The sequence below is a fragment of the Dipodomys ordii genome, unplaced genomic scaffold (genome assembly GCF_000151885.1).
Source record: "Dipodomys ordii isolate 6190 unplaced genomic scaffold, Dord_2.0 Scaffold134, whole genome shotgun sequence".
Classification (NCBI taxonomy): domain Eukaryota; kingdom Metazoa; phylum Chordata; class Mammalia; order Rodentia; family Heteromyidae; genus Dipodomys; species Dipodomys ordii.
In genome coordinates this window covers 1,848,805-1,873,089 of record NW_012267350.1, presented here as the reverse complement: position 1 = coordinate 1,873,089, position 24,285 = coordinate 1,848,805, and the positions used below count along the sequence as shown (strand labels likewise).

Genomic DNA, 24,285 nt, shown 5'->3' with positions numbered 1-24,285 from the left:
CGGAAGTGGCGCTGTAGCTCAAGTGGTAGAGCGCTCGTCTTAAGCTGAAGAGCTGCGGGACAGCGCCCAGGCCCAGAGTTGAAGCCCCACGACCGACAAAAAAAAAAAAAAAGAACAATTTAATCATAAATTTCAGACTAGAAGGTCAAATTGTAGAGATCCTGCCTCCTGCCTAACAAGCACCAAATCATGAGTTCAAACGCTAGTACTGAAAAAAAGATTGTACAGTTTTGTTTGGATAGGAAACAAGCAAATCAGACAATCACTTTGCAGCCCTATTTTAATGTAAAAATTTTGCTGTGGTCTTAAATATTCTGTCTTAAATTTTTTAATTGTTCTCACTGTTGCTTTCCTGTCACTTGGGAATATTGTGACAAGTGCTTAGTATGATAATATTGACGTATATTGCATTGTTTTAGGAAAAGCACAGTGTTGCTGCATAACTTAATGCTTTTGCCACATTCTATTGAACCATAAAATATGTCATTTTAAGTCCATTTTTCATGTTTTCACATGATAGGTATGCAGTAGTAGTAAAAATGTCATAGTATCTATGTGTAGCACTCAAACCATTGCCAATTTATGCTATTATCTCTGTGATTTGTAGGGCACTGAGCAGCAGTGCAAAGCAACAAGAGTCAAATAGGTTCTCTATCTCAATAGCTTAATTCTGTGTTGGTATACCAAGCAGCTATAGACATGTAAATGAATAAGCACTTTTGTGTTTTAGTAGAAATTTTTAATGACTCTCAAAATGTGAATTTCATAGCTGGTTGTGGTAGCTCATGTCTATAATCCCGGAATTTGGGAGGCTGAGGCAGGACAATCCAGATTTCAAGGCCAGTTTGGGTTTGTTTTTTAGAATAAACCCCAAAACTATGGAATTCCATATAGTTGTTGTTGTTGTTGTTGTTTTGCCAGTCCTGGGACTTGAACTCAGGGCTTGGGCACTGTCCCTGAGCCTCTTGCTCAAGGCTAGCACTCTACCACTTGAGCCACAGCACCACTTCCAGCTTTTTCCGTTTACGTGGTACTGAGGAATTAAACCCAGGGCTTCATGCACGCTAGGCAAGCACTCTACCACTAAACCACATTCTCAGCCCTCCATATAATTTTCTATTTTTCTTTTCTTTTCCTTTGTCTTCTCCTCCTTTTTCTTTTCTCTTTTCTCTACCTCTGCCATCGAATCAAGACAGCAGATTCTACCTGCATTTGTCCTGGAGCGCTAGAGTTCTCAGGTATGACAAAATGGCTTAGGAAACAGGTGGAAGCCTAGATTTAGTTAAGAGATTATAGTTTTCTGACTCCTGGTCTAGCATAAGGATCAGACTAGTAGCCAATAGTCACTGCACTTGATACTGAAAAGAAGTGCTAAACACATGTGAAAGCAACTTTGTGTGTGTGTGTGCGTGTGTGTGTATATGTGTGTGTGTGTGTGTGTATGTGTGTGGTGGTAGTGGTGGTAGTGATGTTGGGATTGAATCCAAGGCTTTGCAGAGGCTAAAGCCCTATCCCAGAGCCACATCCCCAGCCTAGAAAAATCACTGTTTAACGTAACAGCACTAGCACCAACAGCAACACTATGGTTATTACGATTATTTTAAAAAAGTTTTCTATTTGCCAGTTATGGGGCTTGAACTCAGGGCCTAGGCACTGTTCCTGAGCTTCTTTTGGTCAAGGCTAGTGCTCTACCACTTGAGCCACAGTGCCATTTCCAGCCTTTTCTCTTTATGAGTACTGAGGAATGGAACCCAGGGCTTTGTGCATGCTAGGCAAGCACTTTACCACTGAGCCACATTCCCAGCCTGTGATTATTAATTTTTTTGGCTAAGGTGTCTTTTTTTTTTTTTTCTCTGTGCTAGTACTGGGGCTTGAATTCAGGGCCTTGCACATTTGCTAGCGCTCTACCACTTGAGACACAGTTAGACTTCTGGATTTTTGGGGTTAATAGGAGATTGGAGTCTTATGGACGGTTCTGAGTAGTTTGGATTACAGGTGTAAGCCACCATCACCTGGCTTTGCTTTACTTTCTTGCTGGTAGCCATTTACTACTTGAGCCATGCCTATAATCTAGTGGTTTGTTTTTAAACTTGGTAATTGGAGATGGAGTCTCCTTCTTCTTCTTCTTCTCCTTCTCCTTCCTCTTCTCCTTCCTCTTCTTCTTCTCCTTCTTCTCCTTCTCCTTCCTCTTCTGCTCCTCCTCCTCCTCCTCCTCCTTTTTCTTCTTCTTCTTCTTCTTGGTCTCAGCCTCCTGAGTAGCTAGGATTATAGATGCAAGCCACCGTTATCCAGCTAAAATCTTTAAAAACTTTCCTGTAACCTTTGGTATGATGCTTTAGCATGCCATTGATGACGCATTGCCTCATCTTCTAACTTCAACCACTAACTCTTCCTCTCCTCTTGGTCATAGCCATGGTCAACTTCTTGGAAGATGACCCTCCTGCCCATCTCCTACCAGTCAACAATTCATTCCCTTATGAACTTTCCCTAGTCTGACAAAGATGCATCTCCTGAGATCCCACAGAAATTTGGGTAAACCTTCTAACCTTCACAATTCTCTATTACAGTATAGGACTTAACTTTTACAACTCTCTAAGTAAGATGAGCTGTAAGACAAGAATCATGTCGAATTAGAAAGTTTTAGTTCTCATTATTTCTCTGGGTACCATTTTAGTCCTGCCTATCTCTCTCCTCTCCGAGGATTTGATGACACAAGTGTTAGATCTTCTGTTGCAGTCTCACAGATCCCTGAGGCTATGTTTATTCCTTTTTCTCCCCCTCAGTTTATTTTCTTTCTGCTGTTCAGTTTGAGTATTTTCTACTGTTTTGTCTTTAAGGCGACTGATTCCATTCCCCCTCTCCCATTCCCTCTAGTCTTCCATTAAAGCCTTTCCTTTGTTATTTATATATGCATTTGTTTATTTATGTATTATCGGCGATGGGGCTTGGACTCAGGGCCCAGGCGCTGTCCCTGAACTCTTTTTGCTCAAGACTAGCGTTTACCATTTTGAGCCACACTCCACTTCCAGGTTTTGAGTAGTTAAGGGGGGGGGAGGGGGGGGGAAAGTCCCTGGGGAATTTTTTGCCCCAGCTGGCTTTGAACTACAATCCTTAGATCTCAGCTTCCAGAGTAGCTAGGATTGCAGGAGTGAGTCACCAGTGCGGGGTGGGGGGTGGGGGAGGTGGCTACCTGTTACTATATATTAAAATTTTTCTTTTGAATCCATGGATGCAGTCTTTTGACACTTCCTCGCCACCCCTGCTCCCCTCCACCCCCAACTCGGACCCAGGTATTTGCTTAGCAACAGATCGAGTCTTTGCTGGGCATGGTATGGTGCCCCTACAATCCTAGCATTTCGAAAGCAGAGGCAGAGAAGATTGTCATTTAGAGGCCAGCTAAGGTTAGCTCCAGTCTCAAAAACAACAACAAAGCCGTCAAAGTTGGTGTTGGGTAGGCAGCCTTAATGTGTGTTCCTTTGTTCTGCTAAAACACTGAGCACCTCCTTGCACCTGGCCTATCTCAATGCAAATTCTGTCCACTGCAGGAAGGGAAATGAGGTCTTTTCACCAGTGCACTGGAGAATAAGTTGGCTGCTGGAAGGACTCACTGCCTGTGTAGGTTGAATGCCCACTACTGAAGCTCATCTGACTCTGTGACTCTGTGTGAGTACAGTAAAGCATTGTTTTATTCAGTGCTTGATTATGTTGTATGTTCCTCGGATACTCGGATTCCAAAGAAGCTGTGAGCAGAAGTGCCTGAACTTCAACTCCTAATAATAAGCAAGATGTCACGTTTTTGCAAATAAGTCTTTGTATCTTCTCTTTCTTTTTGGAGACTTCTTTTGCTGCTGAGAATTTCTAGGTTTTCATTTATTTCAAGTGAGTTTGCTATCGCTCCTTGACGTATTTTTAGTGCTGGCTGTTTGAACAGCCTTGTCAGATAATTCAAACATCTGATTTGTCTTAAGGTTTGCATCTATTGATTATCTTTTCTCATTAAAGGTTATCCTGATTTTTGGTATGATGAGTGATTTGTAGATTAAAACCTGGACTTTTTTGGTTATGAGACTCAAGATTTTATTTAATTCTTGTTTTTGTAGGCCTCCTTTAACATTGCTGGGGGGTGGGGTGGCACGGTCCTGCTGCGTGTTGACTAAAGTCCAGGTTCCTCACTCAATATTGACTGCATTTGTGGGGTGTTTGTCTCCATAGTATTTTGTGGGGATGAGAATTCTGTCTCTCTACTAGGTCTCCAATAATATTCTCTTAGCTGAAAGGTGTGAGTGCTTCATTATTGATACAGACATGGATTCTGCTAACATGGTGTGGTGGGGTGGCCACTGGCTGTGGTAAAAGTCCTAATTTAGTGCTAAGCTATCTCTGACACCAACTCAGCAGGGGAGGGGAAATTTAAGCTCCTCCGTGTAAGTTGGGGGCTGGGGTGGGATTTGTGGGGAAGCTGAAGAAGTCTAGAAACTATTTTGACAGCTTTAAATTTTTCTATTAACCGCAAGTCTGTTTATAATTAGCTCTCTATCTGTACTTAACTCTAACCCTATGTTTATTGCTATCATCCATTATGTTCAGACATCAGTAGGATAATTTTTATGACGCTAGTAAGTATGGGCACAATTTTTAAAACTTATTTTTGATCCTGAAATAAAAACTAAGACAGTTCTATTTATAAGTCTAGATAAAGCATGGCTTTGTAATGTGACTTTTAGAAATTATTCATATAGGTTACATGGTGCTAACATTAGAAATGAATTATGCATTCTCAAATGCTTCATGTGTTTACTTGTTTAGACTAAATTTCTTTTAGTGTTTTTTTCTGATATTGATACTTCTATAACTATTACCATAATATTGCTATAAATTATGAATGGATTTGTCCATAACTTGACTCAGCATATTTTAATATAACGAAAAAATACTGATTTATCTATACATATTATCCACTTGGTAATTGCAGGTTAAACTTTACTAAACTCGTGTTATAATTATGAAACGAAAATCAGTACTGAGTGAAGTAAGGTTTAATTTGAGAATAAATGAGGTTATAACAATGTTGGAGTCAGGACACTGGTGGCTCACACCTGTAATCCTACTCAGGAGGCTGAGATCTGAAGATCCAGGTTTGAAGCCAGCCTGGGCAGGAAAATCCATGAGACTCTTATCTCCAATAAACTACTAAGAAAGAGCCCAAAGTGGCTCTGTGGTGCATGTGGTAGAGCAGTAGACTTGAGCTAAAAATGCTTAGGGAGAGTGGAGGCACACACACACACACACACACACACACACACACACAAAACAAAATAAAACAAAAAAGCAAGGTTGGGGTTGTATGCCCCAGGTATAAAGTGGACTAAGACTTTTCTGCTTTGGGTTATAGGGAGATTGGATTCGAATCAGAATTTAACTGGTAACAGTGGTGACCAGTACATTCTTGTGAAAACATGGTTTCAGAAAATCCCAATCTTCCTATTTTATTCGTGTGTGTGTGTGTGTGTGTGTGTGTGTGTGTGTGTGTGTAAGATGGCCTTAAGCATATGAACCACATGTCTACCATTGAACTACACTCCCAGTCTAACGTAGGTTTGAATTCATATGTATCTGGCATGATACCTACCTTATGGAATCCAATACTGAAAATCATATTAAGTGGCGATAGTATCTCCTTTTAACAAATGAAGGAAGAAATGGAGCTCAAATTATAACTATTTGTTGAAGGTTATCCTGCTATCAAGTGGTAGAGTTAGGATTTAAACTAGATCTGTATCTTATACAGATGCTCATTTAGTGACCTACTCTGCCTTCCACATGGGTTTTCAGATTCATTGTTTATAGAAACTTTTATAAGATCGTTTGTTGAATTTTTCCCAGTTTTCTTTCCAGGAGAGAGGTTTCATATCTATTTTTGCAAACACTTCACAAATAAGTGTATGCAAGATCCAACAAATTACATAGTAATATAAAGACTTACATTACTAAGAAAAGGATCCCAAGCTTGATTAAGGCTAGGTCTTTGTATTTGGTAATTTCCCCCCTCTCCCCCCTCCCCACCTCTTTGGTAGTACTGAGGTTTGAACTCGGCATTGTGCTGGCTAGACAGAAGGTGTACCTTTAGAGGCATGCCTCCAGCCTAAATCCTTGTATTTCAGACAAAGTACTGGTTTAGCTGAGCATGGCGGTGAACACATGAAATCACAGCACTGGAGGACTGAAATTTTTGAGACCAGCCTGAGGCTACATAGGGAGACCCTATCTTAAAAAACAAAAGGCTTTGGTTTAGAAGATAGTTTTCCCAAGGTCACACAGACGGTGCAGAGTAAAGATCATAAACCCTCTGGAGTCAGCTCTGTCTGATACCAACCCCTTCCGACATAGCATTCTAGACGCAATTCTGCCGCAATTACCTAGCAATGGTGGGAAAGGCAGCCAGGAGTGGATAGTGTGTAGCCTTATAATTCTCGGAAAAGGCCAGAGTCAAAAAATCGCTAACTTCAGGAAGACGGACATATACTGGCAGATTTGTATTTCTGCTTGTACAGATCTGTGTGTGTGTGTGTGTATGGTCGGGGCAGAGCTAAAGCGAGCTAGCGAGAGAAGAGAGGGAAAGAGCCGAGAGAGGGAGAGAGCCGAGAGAGGGAGAGAGCGAGGAAGAAAGAAGGAGGGAGGAAATGAGAGGGAGGGATGGAGAGAGAGATTGAGAGAGAGAGAGCGCGCGCGAGAGCGAGAGCGCGCGCGCACCTCAGGCTATCTTAGGCTTTTAAAGGTCACTATACGTGGCAAAGTTAACAATACGTATGTTAATTTAACTGTAGAAAACATTCCGCTCTCAGTTGTCATTCTTTTAAGCAAAATGGAATACCATAAAAAACCAAGAGGTGTTTTAGAGAGTAATTAAACATGAAATATAGTCTATATAAAACCGGAGTTTGTTCATCGTTACTAGTCTCAGGGGAACATTTTAAAACTGCAAAATCAGTTGGGATTTCCATTCCATACCTTCTCACTGAATGCTGCTAGCATTTACTGAAGCACTGAATTGTCTTCCTTAATGTTTTGAAATTCAAGTTTAAATACAACATTGTCGATTGGCTACAGGTGGAAAGTTACTATCGAAGTGTATAAAACTTCATTTGAATCATGTGAACTAATACTTTCCTATCCTTGAAGACGGTAACAGATTTGCAATGTGAGATATATTTTCCTAAATTTGCTTTTGAAAATAGTCTACAGAACACCTGGTTTCTTTTTTCTCCCAATTATACTATGGATTGAGCACTGGACTAATGAAAAAAAATTTTTTTTTTCATCCTATAGAGAGGGAACAAGAAAGTGCTATTGCAAAGGGTATCTGTCGGTAGTGGCGGCAGAAAAAGCTTTTCGGGGCTGTAAGCGGCCCCAAATTTTCCATACAGGATCCGTGGAGATCGGAACAGAACACAACATTCTGGAGATCCTTACATTTTCATTGTTGTTTTTCTTATGTTACAGTGAGTTACAGAGGACGCTGGGTAAACCCAGAAAGCACGAAAATTTGGCCCAAAAGTGCCACCAACAGATCTCTGGCGGTGGGGTGCTACGGTTAGCGCGCCAGATCCCGTAGGAGATTCTTGTGTCCCTCTGGCCTGGGGGGGGGGGGAATATGGATGAGGGTCAGGAGACTTCCCCGCCCTCCCACCCTGTGCACTCTAGTGCTGGTGAGGGGATCCGGTTGCGAGCGCGGCCCAGTCTAGGGCGGCCCATAGTTCATGGAACATGGGGTCGACAACTGTTTCCCAAGTGCACTCTTCGTTGAGGCCGTTTTTTCCAGCAGGGTTAAGTCTGAGCCTTCTTAGATGGGCAGAGGTCCGGGACCCTGCGCCACATCCCGGTGATGCCGCTTGTACCTGGTCCTGTGGGGACCGAGACCTCCAAAAGGTGCGCGCGGAATGACAGAAGCCGCAGGCTGGGCCTACTCAGGAGCTCCCCGGCAAGCAAAGGCTGTCTTAGTAGGGTACCAGGGCAGCTCCAGCCCGCTGCGGGCGGCGCCGGACCTCGCCCTTCCCCGCAGCTCCCTCCCCCTCCCCCTCACTAGCCCGCCGCGGCTCCCGAGGTGACACGGGCCGGACCCTCCATTCTCTGACTGTGTATTTAACTGGCACAACCTAACATGCTGCTTCTTCTCTGTGACAACCGTCCCATGACAGGCGTGTTCATTAGCCAATCATCGGTAAGTATTGGAGCGCGTTCCTTTCTCTATTGGGTGACTGACTCGGTGGGCGGGGCTCTGGAAACTAGCAAGTTCAGTGGAACCAAGGCTGACGCGAGTCAACAAAGGTCACGTGAAGAGAGTAGGTCACACCGATTGGCTGCGCCGGCCGGGCGGGGAGGGGGGGGTCACGGCGGCGGCGTGGGGTTCGCTGTGTGACACAATTACAACAACTTTGTGCTGGTACTGGGGAAGTTTGTGTCTCCACCGAATCCCCTCAGTGCTCCCGAACCCCGCGCGCTCCTGCCATCCCCGCCTTCCCTGCCCGTGGCTGTCCCCTTCCCGCCCCCGCGATGTGACCCTACAGCTGAGCTGCAGCCGCTGCCCGACTCGGTGGCTCCGCAGCCTCTGCTGCTGCCGCCTTCGCTGCGACCGCGTTGGGATTTTTCGTTGCCGCCTTTCGCGGCGCAGGAGGAGGCGGCGATAAAGTTGGTCTGCCGGTCCCGTGCGGAGATTGGGGGCGTCGTTGCGGGTCCCGGCCCTAGGAGAGGAGGGGGGGGGTGTCGGCGTTGGAGTTGTGAATTCGCTGCGTTTCCATGAAATCCTGCGGAGTGTCGCTCGCTACCGCCGCCGCCGCTGCCGCTGCCGCCGCTTTCGGTGATGAGGAAAAGAAAATGGCGGCGGGAAAAGCGAGCGGCGAGAGCGAGGAGACGTCCCCCAGCCTGACAGCCGAAGAGAGGGAGGCGCTCGGTGGACTGGACAGGTACGAGCTACCGTCATCTGCCCGGTCGGCTCCGGACAGGCTGGCGCCTCTCTCCGGGGAGGCCAGAGCGCGGCTCGCCTCTTGTGGGGCGGGCACCTAGGCTTGGCGCTCCCCGCGCCGCCAACGCGGGGCCTCGGGTTCGGGCAGGGACGGGGATCGGTGTCGTTCCCGAAGCATTAACGACCTACATGTATCTTTTCCTATAGCCGCCTTTTCGGGTTCGTGAGATTTCATGAAGATGGCGTTAGGACGAAGGCCCTACTGGGCAAGGTAAGACAGCTGCGGGCCGGAGCGCGGACACGGTCTCTCCAAGCCGGCGCCGCGCTCGCCCCGGGGGCCCTGTGGCCCTGTGGCCCGGCCAGCGCTCATTGTGGTCGCGGACGACGGTCGAGGGGCTTCCGGAAAAGTATTTCCTGCTCGTGCTCTCTCCCCTCACCACTCTCGGGTACCTCGCTTGCTCGCTTGCGAAATCGCTCTCCCCTCTAGCAGCTAGAAGATCGGAGAAAGCAGCCCACTGGGGCCGAGCTCAACTCGGTCGGCAGAATAGTCTCCGATTTTACTGTTTTGCGGGCTAAGGCCGATGATCTCCGAGGTGGTTTGAAGAGGGTCAAGGAATCCTAAATGTGTGCAGATTCCTTCAAATTTGTACCTCTCGGTTTATGTTCTTTTCCTCTAAGGCAGGCTGTTTATGATGTCTACTGTTCACCCAACGTTTGGGGGTTTCTTGGGTCTCTGCTCTCGGAAGGGGGAAGTTGTCCGTAGTTTAGGTCGGTGCAGAGTTTGCCTTGGGCTGTTGACCTGTATCTCATTTGGTATGGGTTTTACCTGAAGTTAGGTGACTTGTTTACTTTTTGGAGCTTTTCTGCCAGAGAAATACCACACTTACTTGGGAAGGTGTTTTCTTCCGGGAGCTTCCTCGCCTGTGTGCCACACATGGAAACTCAGGGAGAATTCGGGGTGTAGTCTCTGTTTATTTATGTGGAAAGTTGTTGGCACTGTCATTTAGTTAAGTAATGGCTGCTCCTACCGGCCCAAGATGGCGGGACAGGGTGGGAGGAGAAAGTGAAGGGGGGGTCTGTGGGAGGGAGGAGAGGTAAACATGGAAATAAATAGTAGCGACGAATAGGCCTCCCTTTTGGATTGTATATATAGGTAGGTGGTTAATCAAGATTATTTCAGGTTATTTGCATATGGAATTCACATACCTCTCCAGCTTGGAAACTGCATGCATATGCCTAGTAAATGCTTATCAACCTGTAGCACATTTAGTTACCCATCCATAAGCTATTGAACAAAGGCTGGAGTCTCCTGTCTGCATCAGTTTGTATCTTCTCACCAAAATCGGATCGAATGGTATTAGAAGGCTTTCTTGTTCATTAGTATGTGAAACTTGGAGTGTGTGCCATAGGCGTTGCATTTACTAGACATTTTCTTTTCTGCTTAAAATATAGCTTTGCATTTGACACTTAGCTTCATTGTTACAATTGAGAAGTTTGAAATGATTAAAGCTTAGTATTTTTTTCTTGAGATTTTTTTTTGTTCTTGTTATTAAATTTTGTCTGTAGTTTAACAGTCATTTATTTCTTTAAAACATCTGTAATTGCACTTTTGTTTTTATTTAAAAGTAACTAAATATAAGGAATTTTGAATGCTAACAGTAGCAAAAAAGCTTTATGGAAATTATCCTTTTCAGTAAGCTTTGCCCAATAGAGAAAATTAGAATTAAATTTGAACTATGTAGGTATTAATTGGTTTCATTAAAATTATTGCTGGAAAAATGAACAGAATTAGCTCAGTAATGATTTAAGCATCAGGAATTGTTTCCTGTGTTGAGTCTTCCTCCCCCCAATATATTTGAGGCATTTTATTAAAAAATAAAACTGGACCACTGTGAAAATGGTCATTTCAGAAAATGAAACAAATGATTTAAATTTAAGGAGCATTTTAATTTGGAGCGAATATTGCTGGTCTCACCATCAGGTTGGTAAAGTTCCTTGCAAAGATAATTCATTTGGAAAAGTTAGTTTAAATCTATTCCTTTTGGTCATGGTGATGAACAAATAAATAAATTCTGTTCTTTTGTGTGAATAATGTGTAACTTGCTAGTTGATGGTTTCATAAGTCTTAGAATGTGTGTTCAGATGGAGTCGCTGTGGATGGCACTTACATTAGTTATACAGAATTCTAAAAGTCATTATGAATGGAGTTTAATTAAAAAAACAGCATTTTCAATTTTTTTATGAAGTTGTGCATTATCTTTTTGACATTTGAATACAGTAATGGCCTAATAATAGGAAATGTGTGAAGCTTCGTTATGGGGTAATTTGATCAACTTAATAGTTTGTTGAGACAAAAATTTTTTCATCACTTCCAACTCAGTGCTTGTGAAGTCCTACTTGCATAGATCAAGACTCATCAATTTTGAGGTTAAAATAAAGCATTCCGAACTATGTGCTTGAACCTTTATGCAGTCCATGTGAACCTAAACATACCAGTGAAATATATAATGTAAAGCTTGATGTTATATAACCCCATAACCCCATGTCCTCTATTTGAATTGGTTTCTGAATAGAATTAATGAACTAGTGTCTTTCTGAAGGAAGTATTGAATTATTTAGCTTTGTCCCTCTTTTCAATTTTCCTGAAAAGCATTTTTTTTTCTGTGTGGTGTATGTGTGTGTGTGTGTGTGTTTAATGTTGAGCTGTGTTAGCTTCAGAATTCTTTTTTCTCTGTAAGTCTTAAAAACAAGATGGCTTTTTTTTTTCTATTGGAGTTAGGGAGTGAGTTCAGGCTACTTAACTGAAGATAGATAATGGAATTGAATATTCCCCAGAATTCCTATTTTAGATGTGAATTTTGTGCCACCTGACCAAAAAAAAATTAGTTGGCATTTTGTGTAACTTTTTTCCTTTCTGACAGAAATAGTTATGATTGCTTGCTTTGAAAAATTCTTACTCCTGCAGTGTATTATGAATCACTTTATTACCACGTTTTAATCGCATTTGTAGGTTTTAGAAAATACAAATTGATCTAAAACTTTTGGTAAATTGAAAGCATTAAATAAGTGTGTCTTACTTGCCCCTTGCTCCTAAAGTTTTCCAGGCATGAGGCTTCTTTATCCAAATAAGTGATTTGTGTGTGTGTGTGTGTGTGTGTGTGTGTGTATGCAAATATATACATACATATGTATATATTAAATATATATATATATCTTCAGATCTCAGCCTTTCGTGTAGCAAGGATTGTAGGCATGAGTCAAATTTTTGATAATATCCCTGGTAATAAAGATAAATGACATGTTTGTGTATCTGCACAAATTAGAACTGTAGCAAAAAATAGAAAAGCGTATTGTAAGTTCTGGTTTTATTTTTAATGAATAATTTTACTGTAGAATCAGTTGAAAATGAAATGACTAGGCAACATCTGACTGCCACCTTAACATTATTAAAAACTGCTTCAGGTTGAATTTTTGTTATTTAGGTGAAGGCTTATTGCTTGAGTAGGTACAGAGTAAAATTTTACTTGATAAGATTATGTAACCTTTTAGTGTTGCTTATATAGCACTGACATTATACATGTGTGAAAGGTTTTTGAGTTTATTTTTACTTTGAAACTCATTGTGATGCTGAAGTCTTTAAAGTTGATGTTAATGACTGATAACTGCATTATTATTTTTGAAATGTAGCATCCAGAAAGCTAATTCATGTTAGGGAAAAAAAGGCCACCAGATAGTCTTAGAATTAGATTAGTGGTAGGTTCTGTGTTTGTAGAGTAGTTAAGTAGTGGAGTTTATTTAAAGAATGCATAATCAATAGTCTTATGTATTCCTTCTGAAACTTTACATGTATCAATTTTTCATATTGATGGTTCAGCTGTGACATAAATTAGAGCATCAAATATTTGAGTGTATACTCAGTTTGTAGGAATTATGAAGATAACATACATAGGTATCACTTGCGGTGTTAAATTTTACAGCTGCCTAAATGGAGTGTTAAGTGTAAGAATTACTAACAGGAACATCTGTCACAGAGGAAGAGTGTGACATATTCTGAAAGTTTATAATAAAGGTCCGTTTAACAAATTAAAAGTTAGCATGACTCTTAATAAGATTTTTTTCCCCCTTGATTGTTTCCTGGAGATAGTGTTTCTCAATTTAGATAGTGGCAAGTTGTCTTAGTTTTGTTGAGGAAAATAGTTAAAAATCAGATTTTAGCCAGGAACCAGTGACCTAACACTTATAATCCTCACTACTCAGGAGGTTAAGAGCTGGGGATTGAGGTTCAAAACTAGCCCATGCAGGAATGTATGTGAGACTATCTCCAGGTAATCACCAAAAACAAAACAAGTAAAAAAAAAAATCCAAGTGGAGCTGTGACTCAAGTGGTAGAGTGCTGGCCTTGAACAAAAAAGCCCAGGCCCTTAGTTCAAGCACACACACAGAGTCAAACTTTAGCTTTTAACAGCTTTTCTTTTTTTTTTTTAAATTTACTTTTATTGTCAAGGTGATGTACAGAAGGGTTACAGTTACATATATAAGGTAGTGAGTACATTTTTTTGTCAAACATTTTTACCTCCCTCTTTTTTTTTTAAACAGCTTTTCAAAGGATCTACTGTTTTGTACCTCCTTGATCTCATTTGTAGTGATAAATTTTCTTTGCTATGGGTGTTTATCTTGCAATCTATGTTTGTTCATGGGTCAGTTAAGAAATTATCTTACTATTTTGGAAGGATACTCGTAGTAAATAAATAATCTTATTTTGGAGTACAAAATACCTCTAGGGTTCTAAGAAGGATGGAAGGTGATTTGAAACTTTACAGATTTCTGGACTCCTCCTCCTAAACCAAAGGCATACATTACTTTAAAAATGATAACACCAGAATATTTTGGTTCGCTAAAGATGAGTTTGTGTTATGTCTATGTAGTTGAAAGAGATATGTTTAAAGGCTTTATTACATTTTATTACATTTTATTACATCTCAAATTCGAAAATTTCCAAACTTGTTACATGTCTTTCCCTGGGAGATAGTAGTGAATGAAGTAGAAATATGAGGTGCTATTTCCTTGTGCTTTGTGATAGTCGTTGTACTCATTTTAAATTTTGATTTCTAACGTGTTAAATTGCTGATTTTGCTTTTGAGACAGGTGGCCTAGCCACTGCCCAGCAAGCTGGAAGCCTGGAGTTCTAACTCCTGTTCTCTCTTCCCCTCCCCCACCTTTAGGTTTCCTAGGTAAGCCAATTTGTAGGTTGTTTGCTACTTTCTGCTACTTTCTCCTAAGTCTTTTTTTTTTTTTAAGTGCCATCCTTTTACTCCCTTTTCCTATTTATTCAATCTTTTGTGTACTTCTCTACAATGTTAAAACTTCGGGTGTTATTTTGTTGTGAATGTATTCTTTGTATTCTTTTTGTAGTTTGTTTGACACATGCCTCTGCTAAGTTCATTCTCAAGAAAAGGTGGGGTTTTTAGTATGGTTCAGGGTCACCTAAGTCACCTAATTCATTTTAATTTACAGCCATGGAAGATTAAAAAAATTGTTATTATAAAGGTGATGTACAGAGAGGTTAGTTACATGTCAGGTAAAAAGTACATTTCTTTTTCTTTTCTTTTTTTCTTTTTGTCTGTCCTGGGACTTGAACTCAGGGTCTGTGCACAGTCCTTGAACTCATTTTGCTCTACAACTTTGAGCCACAGCTCTATTTCTGTTTTGTTTTTTGAGTGGTTAATTGGAGATAAGAGTCTCCTGGGGACGTTCCTTCCTGGGCTGGCTTTGAATGGTGATCCTCAAATCTCAGCCTCCTGAGTAACTAAGATTACAGATGTGAGCACCATGCCTGGTTTCTAGTTTGTTAAAAGTAGAGAAAACCAACCAACTGACCAGCCATTGTCTATAATTCAACTTCAACCATTTTCAATTTATGTCTCAGACATCAGTGACATTTAATCCTTAGATACTTGTTTCTGAAGTAATTATAATGTCCCTATTATATGTAGAAATGATTTCCTAATGTTATATATCCATTGACTTTGTTGTTTGCTGTATAGGAATTAGTTGCTTCAAAAATGGGGAGAAACAGATATTTAGCTGAATTGATATGAATTTTGTATTTTGATATTGTGGTAGCCTTCTGTAATATGTGGAAGAGATTATTTCTCCTAAGAACTTTATGAATCTTGTCTTTGGATAGTTTGTATATTTAGGGAAAACGTGTTTTCAAGATATAGTAGTTGAAATAGTTTTAAGTTTTTGAGTTTCAAATGCCAGAATAAACTAGGAAAGCTTTTGATTGATTTGGGAAGCATTGGTGTATTTTGATGAGGGAGGGATCTTGTCAGTTCCAGAGACAAGTAAAGTTTGGTGTTTATAAAACCCTTTTTGGGCTGGGAATGTGGCTCAGTGGTAGAACGCTTGCCTTGCATGCCTGAGGCCCTGGGTTCGATTCCCCAGCACCACATAAACAAAAAGAAAAAAAAATCCGGAAGTGGCGCTATGGCTCAAGTGGTAGAGCGCTAGCCTTGAGCTGAAGAGCTGAGGGACAGTACCCAGGCCCAGAGTTCAGGCCCCACGACCGGACCCAAAAAACCAAAAAAACCCTTTTTGTCTTTGGGAAGAGGCCTACAGACTTGAGTGATAGTTTGATACAGTAAATAAAGACATATTCAGGTCACAGGACATGGTAGTTCATGCCTGTCATCCTAGATACTCTGGAGGCATAATTGGGAGAATTATGGTTCTAGGACTAATGGGATAGTTAGGTGTGCGAATGAGCGATTTAAGGAGACTACCTCATCTAACAAACTGGGCCTTGGTACTATTCTCATCTACATAAGAGGCATAGGTAGGAGGATTAAGGTCCTATGCAAGATATGAGACTGTCCAAAAAATAACTAAAGTAAAAAGAAGACCGACGGTATGTTTCAAGTGATAGGGTGCCAACCACCTTCCAAAAAAGTAAAAGAAAAAAGATAGAGGGGCTGGGAAGGTGGCTCAGTGGTAGAGCGCTTGCCTTGCATGCCTGAGGCCCTGGGTTCGATTCCTCAGCACCACATAAGCAAAAAGAAAAAAGCCGAAGTGGCGTTGTGGCTCAAGTGGTAGAGTGCTAGCCTTGAGCTGAAGAGCTGAGGGACAGTGCCCAGGCCCAGAGTTCAGGCCCCACAACCGGACCAAAAAAAAAAGGAAAAAAAAAGAAAAAAGATAAATGCAAAGTATCTTAGCTGATAGAACAATTATGACCTTTCAAACTTTTATGATGGAGGGTTTAAACTGAACCACAGGTTTTGGAGATAGTTTAGGTAGAATTCTTATGCCACTTCCTAGATGTGGGATCTTAGGCCAGTGTCTTTCAGATACTCCGATTTTCTGTAGGCTGTTGCATTTTTGCCTTAGGGAGAAAAAAGGTGGTAAAATGCCTGGCATTGGTTTTTGTCACAAAAGATGTGCAGGACAAGACAAATGCTACCATCTTGGAAAAGAAAATTAAGGGAAAAGAAAATTAAGCTAGCTACTCGGGAGTCTGAGATCTGAGGATTACAGTTTGAAGCCAGCCTGGGCAGGAAAGTCTGAGAGTCTTACATCAATTTAACCACCAAAAAACTGCACTGGAGAGTGCTAGCCTTGAGCAGAAAAGCAGAGGGATAGCACCCAGGCCCTGAGTTCAAGCCCATGAATGACAAAAAAAAAAAAAAAAAAGACAAATTGGAACTAAGGGTTTGATTTGGGAATGGGAGATGGAGACACATTTGAGTTCTTAAAAGACTTTTGTGACTTGTTAATACTTTAGCCACCCTTCAGTATCAGAACTCAGTCTCCTTTGCAGGGAGGCTCTGTTCTAGACCTTTATTCACTCTATTCTCAACTTGAAAGTGTACTTGACTGCCTGTACTTGCCATGCTGGGTGTTTTAAAAGCACTTCTAACTGAACATTGGCAAACTGAATTTATCATTATCTTTAATGTTCATTATCTTAATAATGTCGCCTTTCACTACTCTTCCCAGAAACCTTGGGGTCATTCTTGACATATCTTCTTCATAACTTTTAGTAAGTTGCTGTTGTGACCAGATCTGGTAATTTCCACATTTCAAATCTCAAATGTGTTTGTTTTTCTCCTTCACTGCACTGTGAGAAAAGCCATCTACCACAGCCAGTCCCTACCTTTTTGTCTGGTGAGAATTATATATATATATATATATATATATATATATATATATATATATATATATACACACACACTCTCTCTCTCTCTCTCTCTCTATTTTTTTTGAAAAGCTTCTGCTTTGGCCAGATAGGTTGGCCTTGATTGATTGTATTTTAGTTACATCCTATTCCCATTACACTTTAATTAATACATCCTTGCACACTATGCAAGGCTTGCTGTGTTAGGGATAAAAGGGGAGCAGCCCACCTGCTCCATGTGCTTCCTTGTTGGAGGTTTGGTTGATGGTACATCCTTCTGCAGAAGTAATCCATGCTTTGCTGAGTTCCTTTCAAGTTGGTATCCTTATTCCTATGTGTCACCTCAACATCCCAAGGCATATCTTACACAACCATCTTAGTGGCAACTGTAATTATTCTACATTTAACTTTGAAATAAGTTTATGCAGTTTTTTTAAACAGGCACTTGCATATAGTGCGAAAATTAAGAAGTTATAGGAAGGATGTTAGAGTGAAAAATTTTCTCCTATATCATCTCCCAGTTAAGGTCCTGTTCTAAGAGGCAGCCACTGAAATGTTATTGGATAACTTTTTATACTATTCCAACACATGTACAAGCATATTCTATTATATTGTTTTCCCACACAATTGAGACTATACTGTATATAGATATTTAAAATGTTTTACAGTTTATTTTACAGCTTGCCATAAGAAATTCTTAGCTATTTCTATGTTGAATTGTCTTTTTTTTTTGGATGCTAATACACTGGGGCTTGAATTTAGGCCCTTGTGTTGGTTTATCTGCTCAGGGCTGGCGCTCTGCCATTTGAGCCATGCCTCCAACTTCTGACTTTATGCTTGTTAATTGAAATAAGAATCTTCATTTGTCTGCCAGGGCTGGCTTTGAAACAGGATTGGGATTATGTATTCATTAATTCATCCAAAAACATTCAGTTTTATTTGCCTATTTACTCTTTTTTTGACTGGTTCTGGGTCTTGAACTCAGAGCTTGGGCCCTGTCCCTGAGCTTTTGTGCTCAAGGCTAGTACTCTACCACTTGAGCCTCAGCTTTACTTCCATCTTTTTGGTGGTTAACTGGAGATAAGAATCTCATGTACATTTCTTACCCTTCTGAGTAGCTAGGATTACAGGCATGAGCCACTGGTGTCTGGCATAAAAACTAAACTTTGTGGGGCTGGGAGGGTGGCTCAGTGGTAGAGCACTTGCCTTGCATGCCTGAGGCCTTGGGTTCGATTTCTCAGCACCACAAAAGCAAAAAGAAAAAAGCCGGAAGTGGCGCTGTGGCTCAAGTGGTAGAGCGCTAGCCTTGAGCTGAAGAGCTGAGGGACAGCACCCAGGCCCAGATTTCAGACCCCACGACTGTACCAAAAAACAAAAAACCCCACTAAACTTTGTGTGTGTGTGTGTGTGTGTGTGAGAGAGAGAGAGAGAGAGAGAGAGATGGGGATGAAGTTGGGGGTGGGGTAGGTTATTCTTTCATTAAAGTCAAAAGGTAGAAGTTAAGAAATTCAAAATGGCCGGGCGCTGGTGGCTCACGCCTGTAATCCTAGCTACTCAGGAGGCTGAGATCTGAGGATCACGGTTCAAAGCCAGCCCGGGCAGGAGAGACCGTGAGACTCCTATCTCCAATAAACCACCAGAAAACCGGAAGTGGCACTGTGGCTCAAGTGGTAGAGCGCTCGCCTTGAGCTGAAGAGCTGAGGGACAGCGCCCAGGCCCAGAGTTCAAGCCCCACAACCGACCAAAAAAAAAAAAAAAAAAAAAGAAATTCAAAATGCTGGGATTGGCACCAAAAGAAAAAAAGTTTGAAAGATAGGCTTGAAGTTTTAACTTAGATTTAGGGTATAATACTTATGAAGTTATACTCCTTAACTCTTAAAATTCTTAAGGAAAAGTATTTTTTTTTAAAAATGTTTTTAAGCTGGACTATGGTGGCTCATTCCTGTAATCAATCCTAGCTACTCAGGAGGCTGAACTCTGAGGATTATGGTTCAAAGCCAACCTGGGCAGAAAAGTCCTTTAGACATTTATCTCCAGTTAATCTCAAAAAGCTGGAAGTGGAGCTGTGGCTCAAGTGGTAGATAGCCTTGAGCAAAAGAAGCTCAGGCACAGCACCACACCAAATTGAAGCCCCTGGCAGGGCTCCTCCCCCACACGTTTTAAAAGATGACAAATGGATAAAGCGAAATAAATCTGTCATTGAGGTTATTTCTAATTTTTGAGTTGATCCTACTTCTGAGAGTTGTAGATAGTATTTAGAAGTCTAAAATGTAACTTTGAAAAGATGGTAAAGGTTATTTATCCCTTCAATATCCTGAATGTATGAAATAACAGCTAGAATCCTTATCAATCTGATGTGGTTTTTTTTTTTTTTTTGACTTTGTTTCTTTGGATATGGTTGTTATTTATAGAAGTGGGAATTAAATAGCAGAGTAGGTATCATTGAAATGGGAATACTTTTTTTTATAGACTTAAAAAATTTTATACTCAGGCTGGGAAGGTGGCTCAGTGGTAGAGTGCTTGCCTTGCATGCCTGAGGCCCTGGGTTCGATTCCTCAGCACCACATAAGCAAAAAGAAAAAAGCCGGAAGTGGCGCTGTGGCTCAAGTGGTAGAGTGCTAGCCTTGAGCTGAAGAGCTGAGGGACAGCACCCAGGCCCAGAGTTCAGGCCCCACGACCGGACCCCCCTCCAAAAAAAGAAAAAGAAAAAAAAAGATATCACAATACCAGATTTTAAGCCCAGGCAGGAAAGTCCATGAGACTCTTATCTCCAATAAGAAAACTGGAAGTGGTGCTATGGCTCAAGTGGTAGAACGCTAGCCTTGAGCTGAGAGCTGAGGGACAGTGCCCAGGCCCAGAGTTCAGGCCCCACGACCAGACCCAAAAAAATTTTTTTTTGATACTCCCCCCCTCCCCCCACCCCTTTGGCAGTATTGATAGTTGAACTCAGGGTACGCAGCTCTGCTGCTTCAGACATTATCCCCAGACTCCATTAATCTGATTTTTGTTTTGAGATGACTGTAGATTCTCGTGCAGTTGTAAGAAAAAAAATAAATTTAGTGTACACAACAGCAGTGTCTTTCAAAAATAGTGGTACAGTATTATTTGAGTGGTATAGTATTATTGAGACATTGATAGAAGGTACATAGAGCAGCTCATTGCCAAAAATATCTTGTTACCCCTTTATATATAGCTAGCTGAATCTGTCTCTTCCTCACCTGTTCTTTTTTTTTTTTTTTGCTCATCCTGGGGCTTGACCTCGGGGCCTGGGCTCTCCCTGAGCCTCTCTGTGCTCAAGGCTAGCGTTCTACCACTTGAACCACAGCACCATTTCTGGCTTTTTCTGTTTATGTGGTGCTGAGCAATCAAACCCAGGGCTTTGTGCATGCTAGGCAAGCACTCTACCACTAAGCCACATTCCCAGCCCCTCACCTATTCTTTTTTTTCCCCCTCACCTATTCTTTTTTTATTTTATTTATTTTTATTTTTTATTGTGAAAATACTGTACAGAGGGGTTACAATTACATGGGTAAGATAATGAGCACATTTCTTATCAAGCATTGTAGCCTCCTCCTTTGTTTCCCCTTCCCATTCCTTCCTATCCTCCCCACTGTCCCCCCCACCAAACCCTCCACCAAAGTTGTAAAGTTCGTTTTTTGACATAACGACTTGTACATCTCATTGTTGCAATGGGTCCTTCTGTATCCCTGTTTTAACGATTTGTTTTTTCCCTTCCCTTCCACATACACCAAAATCATATATAGTGAAAGCAGGGGTTATACCATGGGGGAGGGACAGACAAAGCAACAAAGACATAATCTTATAAATATGATAGAAACAATCGCATGAAAGATCTCTCTCTCTCTCTCTCTCTCCCTCTCTCCCTCTCTCCCTCTCTCCCTCTCTCCCTCTCTCCCTCTCTCCCTCTCTCCCTCTCTCCCTCTCTCCCTCTCCCTCTCCCTCTCTCTCTCTCTCTCTCTCTGCCTGGGAGATGTCCCTGAGCAATTCAGCTCAAGGCTCATGCTCTACCACTTGAGCCATAGCGCCACTTCTAGTTTTCTGGTGTTTATTTTATTTTTTATTGTGATTAAGTGATTACATAGTTTCCCATATTCCACAGTATTGTGGCATAATGATGCTCATTTAAAGTCACAAACTCATTCTAATTTTCCTGTAGCAAATTGTCTATCACAGTCTATAACATATAACGGTGTACACATATTCACCATACATGTGATCAGCAGCATGGGGTTATTTAGTAGTGATTTGACCAGATGAGTGGAAGTTCTTTGTTTCTTAAATCCTGTTAATTTTGTTCTATCACCTAACATTTTGGATTTAACATCCACTTATCAGGGAGACCATGTACCGTTTGTCTCTTTGCTCTTGGCTTACCTTGCTCAACATGATTTCTTCTAGCTCCATCCACTTCTCTGCAAATGCCATTATTTTGTCATTTCTAATGGCTGCATAATATTCCATTGTATATAGATAACTCAATTTTTGGATCCATTCATCTGTGGTGGGGCATCTGGGTTGTTTCCATATCCTAGCTATTGTGAACAGTGCTGCAATAAACATGGAGATGCATGTGTCTTTGTATATTGTTTCCTGTTGTTTAGGGTAGATGCCTAGAAGCCTCACCTATTCTTAACCCTTTAAAAACCACTAATGTTTTTGTTTTATCAAAAACATGCAAATAAGGCAAGCGCTGATAGTTCATGCCTGTCATGCTAGCTTCTCAGAAGGCTGAATCTGAGGATCATGGTTTGAAGCTAGCCTGGGCAGAAAAGTCCATGAATGAGACTCTTATCAATTAACCATCAAAAAGCCAGAAATGGAGCTGTGACACAAGTGGTAAAGTGTTAGCCTCGAGCAAAAAAAGATCAGGGATACCACCCAGTTCCTGGGTTCAAGCCCCAGGGCTAGTACTTGTGTGCTTTGTGCAGGCATGTATAAGTCTCCCCTCCCCCCAAGTTTGTGTGTGTGTGTGTGTGTGTGTGTGTGTTTTTCTTTGTACTGAGGATGGAACCCTGGACTAACATGTGTTAGGCAAATGTTGTGTTAATGAACTACACACTTTCAGCCCTTAATAATCTTTATATATTCTAGCTTTTAGTGTACATGGATATGTAGTTTAGTATTTTCTCCTGGTTTGTAGCTTCTTTTTCTTTTTCAACCTTTTAACAGAGCATTTTGTTGAGGAAGATTTTCAGTTGCTTGGGATTCCATTAATAATTAAAAAAAATTTTTTTTGGCTGGCCTTGGGTCTTGAACTCTGAGCCTGGGCACAGTCCCTGAGCCTTTTCACTCAGGGCTAGTGCTCTACCACTTGAAATACAGCTCCACTTTTTGCTTTTTGTACTAAATTGGACTTTAGTACTGTGAACTTTTCTGCTTTGTCTGCCTTTGAACTAGGATCCTCAGATCTCAACTTCCTGAGTAGCTGGAATTACTAGTGTGAGCTACCAGGACCGAGCTAATTTATCAATATTTATTTTATGGATTTTTTTCTTTTTTGTCAGTCATGGGACTTGAACTCTGGGCCTGGGCACTGTCCTTCAGTTCTTCAGCTCAAGGCGAGTGCTCTACCACTTGAGTCACAGCACCACTGCTGGTTTTCTGGTGGTAAATTGGGGATGAGAGTTTCATGGACTTTCGTGCCTGGGCTGGCTTTGAACTGCAGTCCTCATCTCAGCCTCCTGAGTAGCTAAGATTACAGATGTGAGCCACCGGCACCCGGCTTAATAAAGATTTTACTTTTTTTTTTTTTTAATATTTGTGCCTTGTATCAGATAGGAGGTTACTCAGTATTTGAAAAAGCTGTCCTTTCTGTATTGGATTGAATTTGGATCTTTGTCAAAAATTAATTGGGCATATTTATAAGTGTTTGTATTTGGGAATTCTGTTTGATTTGTTCATGTGGCTATTCCACCAGTTCCACACTACTTGATGATTACTTTATAGCTTTATAGTAAAGCCTTAATACTAAATGTAGTGATTTGTGTTTTTAAAGCACAGATTAGTTGGACAATTTATACATGGGGGGGATTCATTCTAACATTTACACATACATGTGCAGTGTATTCCTATCAACCTCACTCTCGTCCGTCTTCTTCCCCCTTAAAACAGTTTTAACAGGTTTCATTGTTCCATTTTCATACATGCGAATAAACTACATGAACTATATCATCCTCATTCACCCTCTTTGTGGTGGAGTCCCCTTCACCCAACCTGTTTTTGCTTTTTTATCATTCATTCATTCATTTCTCTTTTTTTCCCCTTAGGATGTATTAATTGCACTGGGAGTTCTGTGGTGTTTTGAATGTGCATATGTTACATTTTTCTCAGAATAACTATTGCTTTTCTCTTGCAACCTCTTATTGATCAACAACTTATTGAGCTATATGCTGTTTCACATATAGTCATACTATACTTGGAAGTTACTTAGCCTCCACCTTTCTTTTTGCTCTCCTATTCTGATCCTTCTGCATAGTCCCATAATTAGCATTATGTTCTCTCTCCATATATGTATGTATGCATATAGACACATAAATACATATATATAACATATAGGTCTATATACATGTATATAGGTCTAGCTTCCACATATGAGCAAAAACATGTAATACTTGGCTTTTTGACCATAGCTCGACACATCACTCGACCTATTCTCCAGTTCCGTCCATGATTTCATTTTCTTTATGGCTGTGGAATATTCTGTGGTATATGCCATATCTTTATTCATCTGTTGTTGGGCGCTTTGACTGGTTCCACCATTTAACTGTTGTGAACAGTTGTTGAACAGTGTGAACACTGTTGTTGAACAGTGCTGGAGTAATATAATCATGTAGATGTCTTTCTGGTATATTACTCTCCTTTGAATATATGCCCAATAATGGTATGGTGAGGTCATAAATTCTGAGGAACCCCTATGATGATTTTTATAGTGGTTATACTGGTTTACATTCCTTCAGCAGTATATGAGGATTCCTTTTTCCCTCTGTATCCTCCCTCCTCACCAGTGTTTGCTGTTTATTTTCTTGTTGGTTACTATTTTGACTGGGGTGAGATGAAATCAGGGTAGTTCCTTTTAAAGTTTTTATTTTATTATTATAAAGGTGATGTACAGAAAGGTTACAGTTACATAATG

General features: G+C 41.1%; 1 protein-coding gene across 1 annotated transcript in view; it reads left to right on the top strand.

The window, feature by feature from the left end:
- The first annotated feature begins 8,417 nt into the window (after window positions 1-8,417).
- Kdm6a (lysine (K)-specific demethylase 6A) overlaps window positions 8,418-24,285 on the top strand; it is a 202,156-nt gene continuing 186,288 nt past the window's right edge. Inside the window, exons 1-2 of the mRNA XM_013030841.1 lie at window positions 8,418-8,960; window positions 9,167-9,230. Coding sequence (XP_012886295.1) covers window positions 8,794-8,960; window positions 9,167-9,230 — 231 coding nt within the window. The 5' untranslated portion in view covers window positions 8,418-8,793. The remainder of the gene's footprint in view (window positions 8,961-9,166; window positions 9,231-24,285) is intronic.